At 46.3% G+C, this 8,474-nt stretch overlaps 1 protein-coding gene across 1 annotated transcript in view; it reads left to right on the top strand.

Annotated features, from left to right (window-relative positions):
• The first annotated feature begins 897 nt into the window (after positions 1 to 897).
• SLC22A7 (solute carrier family 22 member 7) overlaps positions 898 to 8,474 on the top strand; it is a 12,819-nt gene continuing 5,242 nt past the window's right edge. Inside the window, exons 1-4 of the mRNA XM_057379351.1 lie at positions 898 to 1,297; positions 3,575 to 3,678; positions 4,600 to 4,754; positions 6,154 to 6,322. Of these exons, the coding sequence (XP_057235334.1) occupies positions 920 to 1,297; positions 3,575 to 3,678; positions 4,600 to 4,754; positions 6,154 to 6,322 (806 nt within the window). The 5' untranslated portion in view covers positions 898 to 919. The remainder of the gene's footprint in view (positions 1,298 to 3,574; positions 3,679 to 4,599; positions 4,755 to 6,153; positions 6,323 to 8,474) is intronic.

Below are 8,474 nucleotides of genomic sequence, written 5' to 3'. Positions count from 1 at the left end.
CCTCCCTGTTTGCACCCATCCCGAGACACATCTCCCTTTTCAGGTGTTGTCTTATCGTCCAGTTTTGATTATGACATATTTAAAGGGGATAAAAGGGTTTTACATCAATATTTAATGGGATCCCAGGKRCACAGYYTGACGGAATGGAAGAAAYAACAGAAAATGCAMCCCATGTRTAGCAYGGACACAAGTTTTATGGATTTCACAAACCTAGATCTATCTAGGATTCCTCAATAAGAAACTTAAYAAATGCAGTAATGTCCCTYTATTCTAAAGAATATCARGCTACAAGAATTACCAGCATGCAGGCCAAGGGATACATAAAGGGCACAGAAAATATCAAGGGGTACATAAAAAGGAAAGGTAAAAATCCTCACACATCATAGGCACCCTCCCAGCTTTTCCAGGGCATGACTCRACACAAACCACACCAAAACACTCTCAGCTGGTGCTCAGCAGCTTTGGTGTCCTCAGGTGTCCTGACACAGTGGCCGCTCTGCCATGGTCCAGCAGGTCGGGCTGGTGGCCAGCTCACACCAGGCAGAGTTGCTGCAGCTCCTGGGATCTTCACACTGGAAATGAAAGTGCTCTCACAATGCTCTGCCCACAGCCTGCCCTTCCTGGTGCCCCTCTCCAAAACCACAGCAGGAGGAAAGGACTCCAAAAAGCGCAGGCGCCTCGTGCCGGGTGCGTTGGAAAGGGATGGGTTGTGTTCACAGGGRATAATCCCTTTGGCTGTACCCCAAGTGGGGAGCTTCACTGTGACTTTTGGCACCTTCCAGCAAGGTCTCAAAGTCCAAAGAGGGGGCTGTATGAAAAGCCATGGGGAGCTGAGCTCCAGGAGCAGAGGCTGACATTGGAGCTCTTATTGCTGCTCCTGGTACTCAGCTGCTCTGGATGAGCCAACTCCACKGGAAAGATGAAATTTGAGGATCTCTTGCTGGAAACTGGGGGCTTTGGCCGATTCCAGATTTTRATTTTGGCTATGCTGTGCTTTCCAAGAATCAACCTGCCCATGCATTTCCTGCTGCACAATTTCCTTGCTGCCACCCCCACCCATCGCTGTGCGATCCCACACCGGGAGGAGTTTGTGAACCTCACTGCAGAGGAAATTCTGCTCATCAGCATCCCTCGAGAGCCCGACGGCACCTTCAGCTCCTGCCAGATGTTCTCACAGCCCCAGTTCCACCTGCTGCTCAACTCCTCCCTGCAGCCAGAGAACAGATCCATCATCCAGCACTGCCAGCACGGCTGGGTCTACGACCACTCACAGTTCACCTCCACCATCTCCACACAGGTAATTCCTGGGCTGTGACACCACCAGAAATGAAATCAGCTCTGGGCTTTGAGGAGCAGATGGAGTGGGGTTTGCTGAGTGCACAGAATGAGAGAGGAATCACTGTAACCASTGATTAGAGCCTGTTTAGAGAAGGTGTTCTGGGAGGGGCAAACTCTCTGAAGCTCAGTGTTAGGAGCTAAATTTATTTTTATTATCATTATCATCATCATCATCATTATTATTGTTGCTGTTACTGTCATTATTATTATTATTATTATTATTATTATTATTATTATTATTATTATTATTGTTGTTGTTGTTGTTGTTGTTATTATTATTATTATTATTATTATTATTATTATTATTATTATTATTATTATTATTATTATTCTTGTAAGCATCTCATCCTGCTTAGATTGATGCCAACATTTCTCTCTATAATCACCTGAATTTCCCCAGATGCTTGACAGATTCAGGAGGCAGAGGAAAGTCACAGATACAGGATTTTCTCTGAGGGCCACGTGGCATTTGCACAGGACTGGAAACTGTCAGGGTTTCACATGAGCCCTTAAATTTCCTTTCTTGGTTTCCCAAACACTTTATAATTTCTATTCCCCACCCTTCCTCACTGGTCTCACCTTCCTCCTCCTCTCCCCAAGGCTGTGCTGCCTCTCTTCTCTTATCACCAATGTCTCTTGCTACAAAATCGTGTTCTCTCTGAGGGTCTTCCACAGCTCAGAACCAGCCAAGCCTGCAAAAGGCCCATCAAATATTAACCACCCACCTTCTGAACYGCTTTTCCAGGGCCAGCAGTGATACCTCGGGGTGTTAATGCTTTACTCGCCTTGGAAAAAAAGTCCAAATCCCACAAGGAAGGGAAAACCCGGTCAGGCAAAAGGGGCAGAATTGGRTTGGAAAGATAGCCTGTTCAAGGGGTCAGGGAATTCCTGTTCTTGTGGCAGGAAAGGTGGCTCAAGGTCTGGCTGGCCGTGTCAGAGAGGCTGCGAGTTTGAGTTGATGATTAAATTGAGTTTTGTGGCGTTTGCATGCACAGGAAATTAACTCTTCAGCTCAACTGCAGCATCCTGGGGTGATCAGTGACATTTGCACTTCCAAGAGGGTAAAATTACATTCATTAACTTAATTAGGATGAATGTCCAAACTGACTTCTCAGTAAGAAATCAATAGTTTGGCATTAATAGCAAGAACTTGAACTCACTTCTCTGCCCTCCTTCCTCCTTGCACTGAGAACTTCCAAGGAAACTGGCCAGGACAACAGGAGCTGGTTATCAACAGGACATTCCCAAATGCCCACTGAGGTTGTGACAGCAGAGGATGTGACACCCTGCAAGTGCCCAGCTCGCCAGGGCAGTCTCAGGGGCACAACAGGGAGAAGACTTGCAGCTGGGCAGGTCTTGAAAAGGTCAGGAGAAGAAAAAATGGGAATTTTCTGTGTGTGGTACCCAGAAAAATTTTCTGATGCCCACCCATGTCCTGGGGGACAGCACAGCATCACCAACCAGCCAAAGGAGGGGATTGTCCCACTCTGCTCTGCACTGGGGTGGCCGCAGCTCGAGTGCTGGGGGCAGTTTTGGGTGCCACAATATAAAAAAGACATTGAGCTGTTGGAGAGCATCCAAAGGAGGGCCATGAGGATGGTGAAGGGTCTGGAGGGGAAGCCACGTGAGGAGTGGCTGAGGGCACTTGGTCTGTCCAGCCTGGAAGAGACTGAGGGGAGAACTCATTGGGGTYTTCAACATCCTCAGGAGGGGAAGCAGAGGGGCAGGCACTGAKCTSTGCTSTGTGGTGACAGTGACAGGACCCAGGGAATGGCTCTGAAGTGSTGTCAMGGRAGGTTTAGGGTGGATATCAGAGAAAGGTTCTTCCCCCAGAGGGTGCTGGGCACTGAACAGGCTCTCAGAGCAATGGTCACAACACCAACCCTGACARAGCTCAAGGAGWSTTTGGKCACAGGGTGTGACCCTTGGGGTGTCCTGTGCAGGGCCAGGAGCTGGGCTCGATGGCCCTGATGGGTCCCTTCCAACTCAGCATCTTCCCTGATYCTGTGATTCCATGAAATGTTCACAGAGAAGCTGYCTCAGTGGGAATGGGATAACTGGGACTTTTGTAAAGTCTTTCTGCTTTCCAGGACTTTTCSAGGCACAGTTTAGTGCAGGATTCCRCCCCTCCAGACACAAGCTGCAAGACACAAAATCTGCCCACTGAAATGGAGGAATGTGAGAGGCAGCAGAGGCTGGGCTGGGCACTGAGCATCCTTTTGGCTTTGTGTTCCAGTGGGACCTCGTGTGTGAGCAGCGTGGGCTGAACCAGGCCACAGCCACCTTCTTCTTCATCGGYGTCACCGCGGGGGCCATGGTGTTCGGGTACCTCTCCGACAGGTCTGGCCCCTCCCTGGCTGCTCCTCTGGGGCAGCAGTTCACAAAAATCATCCCTAAAACCCTCGATGGGCAGTCAGAGGGGCGGGGAAAGGAGGAAAAGCGATGGTAAASGGAGAATCCAAACGCTCACTTGGAAATGGGAGTTGGGTCATGGCAGGGAGCAATGCAGGGAGTAAATGTTTCTTGGATCAGAGAAGCAGCTCTGGCTTTGGTTAGGAGTCAGATGATTGCTGGCTGTGGTCTGAACAGCTGCAGGAACAATAAAAACAAAAACAAAAACCACAAAAAAAACCCCATCAATGGGTGGAATGTTACTGTGCATTATGCCCTGGCACACCACTTTTTTCCCCCTGGAGGAATTGTTTTTGCCACCTTCCTTCCCCGGTGGCCACTGGGAGAGCCCCAACGCCAGGATCAGAGCAGGATTTGAGTYCTTGTGGGCTGGATTAGGATTAATCTACAGCTCCAGCTCAAACCTAAGCTTTCCCACCATGCAGCACTAAGACTGACACCTTGTGCTCCGTTTGGATTTTTAGATTTTCTAAGGCTGTGCAGAAATGCGTGCAGACACATTTCTCTATCTGTGAATGTGCCTTTGATTTTTTTTGTGTTTCTCCACACAGGAGAATTGTCCACTCTGGACAATGGGGTAAGGAAATCTCGGGGGAACAACATCCTGGCAAAATCCTCAAAAAACCCTTGGGATTTCAGGGCTATTTGCACACCATTGTGCTCCTTCCAAGGAGAAGGGTGGAAGTGTCACCACTCTGTCCCCTCCTTGACAGTGGTGGCCACAGCCATTGGAGAAGGGCAGTGACACTGGAGGGAGCAGRGTGTGACAGCAGCACATTTCTGCTTTTGGGGGTGGCCAGGAGAGCCTCATTTGTTGTTCTGAGCTGTTCCACGCTGTGCTCGTGGCAGGTTTGGCCGCAAGACSATGCTGCAGCTGTCGCTGGTGTGCTCCGTGCTCTGCGGGATGCTGAGTGCCGTCTCCGTGTCCTACACCATGCTGGCTGTCACAAGGACACTCACTGGGGTGGCCCTGAGTGGCCTCTCCCTGATTGTCCTGCCTTTGGGTGAGTTTGGGGGGCAGAGGGTGGCACGGGACTGGTCCGAGTTTGTAGGAACAGGGGTGTGGAAATCGCTCATTGCAGAATGTCCCTTTTGTAAAGGACCCATAAATTACAATTTGCTTTTATTCTAATTCATATTCTAACAGTCTAYTCAAAATATTGTTAGTACATCTTTYGCAACATGCTGCCCAWTTYCTGTTAAATATCATYAGTGACACAATAAAAACCATATTMCAGATTATGTGCCCCTTTCCTCTGACACAGAATTCCCACTTTTCAAGGACAATTCAGCAGCACTGCCCTGTCATTAGCACAGGAAGGATGGTGTGACATTTAGGGGGTTTTTCTGCTTCCCCAGTTTTGAGTTTGCTCACCGTTTTCCTGAGTTACCAATTTGTATCCTACAATAAGAAGAAAAAAGGAAATCGCACAGAGCTAGGCAAAACTGAAACTGAAGAATTTAGGTAATTATTTATTTTGTAATTACCTAAATTCTTCATCTTCCATTCTTATCATAAATGGAAGATGAAGGATTTAGGTAATTATATAATAAAAACTGAGGCTGAAGAATTTAGGTAATTCTATAATAAAAACARGCTCCAAATTTCAGGGTATCCAATAGACTCCTGGATGATTTTGTAGACATAGCTGGGACATGCTGGAAAAAAAGTGTTGCACCCAAAAAAAATTAACAGAAAATTTCCAGGATTTTTGCGGATCTAGCCAAAATCAAGCAAAAATGKCTTCGATATTGGAAAAGCCCACACCAGACCTGATGAATCCCAAGGCCTGCTGTGTTTATTGTTATAAAAGTTGATTCCTGCAAGATGAAACAGAGCTCAGGAGGGACGTTTTTATTGTTAGAGGCAGCAAGATTTCCAAATCTTTGGAGGAAAATTGGCTTTTAGTTCACACACACAAACAAGGAGGGCCCCATCTGGCTACTGCACATGTCATGTGATGCCAATTCACCTCAATATATTGCTTTAAACTGAAATCATGAGTGGGCAGAGAAATGGGAAACTGTGGGGGCAAGGTCATTATGGGGGAAAAAAAATCTGGTTGATGAAGAAAACCATTTGAATGCTATTGGGGTATGGAGTAAAATGGGGCAAAAATGTCTTCTATCATCTAGAGTATCACCTACAGTGGTTTTAGGTCTTTTTCTTAACACATGTCCAGCATTTCTTCTCTTAAGGTTTTGCTTTGCTTAGAGCTTTGCGAGAGGTTAAGAGTGAATATGGCTGAATATTTGAAACATTCCAGTTATCAGCCAAACAGTGAAAATTTGTGGAGGAGAAGATGAGGGATGTCTTGCTTTGCCCTTGATTAAAATCCCTGCAGAGCCTCCCTCCCTGGAGAAGCCCTGTGTGTCCTGTCTGACCTCTGCCTCCTCCTCCAGGGCTGGAGTGGGTGGATGTCCAGCACCGCACCTTCACTGGGATCCTGTCCAGCATCTTCTGGAGTGTTGGCAACATGCTGCTGGCCCTGGTGGCCTTCCTGGTGCGCCAGTGGCACTGGCTGCTGGTGGCCGTGACGGGGCCCTGTCTCCTGAGCATCGTCTGCGTGTGGTGAGTGCGGCCACCACGCTGGAGTTTGGGATGTGCCTCCTCTGCCCAACCCAGGATTCGCTCAGCAGCCTCAGGATGAGCAGGACTCATCCATGTCCTGWACCAGGAATGCCCCTGGGTGGCAGCTCTGGAAAATCAGAGTGATTTTCCCAGCAAAGCCAGGAGCTGACAGCTCTGGGGACAAGCAGGACGAGGACTGAGAAATTTGGATGGCTCTGTCAGATGTGCCTCAGTCTGAGAAAAAAAAAGAGATCCCAGTAGAGGAAGACACAATCAGATCCAGGCTTTGATCCGTAGTGAACTCAAGATAAATAATTTATCCAATTCTCTGTCCCCACCTCGCTGGGAAGGATACTTTCAGCACCAAATTTGCCATGAAAGCCACTGACACCGCCAGGCTAGGACAGGTTCATTTTTCTCTGCCCTTCCCGTGGCTTTTCTCAGCTGTGTAAGCGCCCTGGTGGGCCAAACACACCTGCTTGCTTGGGCAATTTCCCTCCTGTGGCCTTATTTAAGAACTACCTGACATCTCCAAAGCCTTAAAATGGGAGGTGGTTCCTTTAACCCAAGAAATTTTGATATTTCCTTCTTTTTTTTTTTTTTTTTTTTTTTTTTTTTTTTTTTTTTTTTTTTTTTAGTGTAATGATACAAACTAGAACACAGAGTTGATTCACTGACTATGACTGCAATGTGAATTGCAGATTGATGATCCAAATCAGTCTTTTGAATAAGCAGCTCCGTTTCCTTGCTGGCAAAAAGGTCTTGTGCTGAAATAGGGAATGAGGTATTCCCAAAACTGCCCCACTGAGAACATTCAGAAATAGGGGATTGGTTCTTCTCCACCTCAGGGTGGTTCTTCTCCACCTCAGGGTGGTTGTTTAGGTTCCCCTTGGGTGTCAGACTGGTGCTGGATCCCACTGCAGAAATCCCAGATGTGTCCCTCAGGGAAATGGGCAACTCTGGTTGGAAACCTCGCAGAGTAAATCCTGATTTGTTAGATAGATGTGTCCAAAAACCACGTGCATGACCCCTGAGTGGAAGGGGTGATATCGAAATGCTGAAGTGCCTTTCAGCTGCTGTCAAAGAGCCTTCTGGGGACYTTGGTTTGCTTGCCCAATGTGTCTGTCCATCAGCATGGAGCAGTGCATTAAATACCTGCACAGATCTAGCAGGAAAACCTCAAATAATGCTCMCAAAAATGGGATTTAAAGTGCTGTTGTTATTATCAATGGCTAAAAAGAGATGTACAATTTCAGGATTTCCTGGCAGAGTAACATTGACTATGATCAAGCCCAACACAACTAAAATACAAGTTCTGCCAACTTTTTTTAGTTCAGGTTGTTTTCCTCTCTTTCTAGGACAGCCAGCCATTAAAAAAAAAAACCTGAGTCTTTGGAAGTGCTGAAATTCACAGATGCATTTGGACCCACCCTTTGTATCATAACTGTTTGATTTTTCTTCTCATTTTAATATCTTTAATGGAGATTAGCTCTCCAACAAATTATACTCTAGTCCTCGAGCACCCAAAAGGTCAGTGATTGCAGAAAATTGGAAGTCTCTGAAGTATGGAATTAAAATCTAATTTAGCACTCTGTAGATATTATTGATACAATGTCAGAACTCAGAAGAGACATCAGACAACTAAAAGACATAATATTACTCTCTAGAGAYGGTGGCAATGAGTGCAAAATGCCATCTTTCCTTCTTTTGTGTTTCCCAAGGTTGTAAGCCTGTGGGAAGGAGATGAAAACTTTCAAAAAAAAACCCCAAATTCTCCAAACATTTTTGCTCTGCACATCATTTTCAATTCCTGCTCATTAGTTTTATTGCAATCTGATTTAGGGCACGTGAATCACAAACTGTGGATTCGAGGGATCTGGTCTCAGACCATTCTAGTGGTGTGCAAAAGGCTCTAGATTGTTGTGAAAAACAAATAATTTTAGCAACAAAGCATGTGTAGAGCTCACTAAATCCTTTCTACATTGTAGCTTTTAATATCCTACAATTACAAACTTTAAAGAGTCCCAGAAAGAAYAAATGTGTAAATACAAAACGCCCTGGGGTGAGTTTTAATTAACAAGAGTTTGAAACATCAACCAGCTCAGAAAGTTCAAGCTCTGATCAAAAMTCACATGAAAAAAACTGGGCTAAA

This window comes from Malurus melanocephalus, unplaced genomic scaffold (assembly GCF_030028575.1).
Source record: "Malurus melanocephalus ecotype Western Australia unplaced genomic scaffold, MMel_1.1 scaffold_402, whole genome shotgun sequence".
NCBI lineage: Eukaryota > Metazoa > Chordata > Aves > Passeriformes > Maluridae > Malurus > Malurus melanocephalus.
This window is presented reverse-complemented; position numbering and strand designations above follow the sequence as displayed.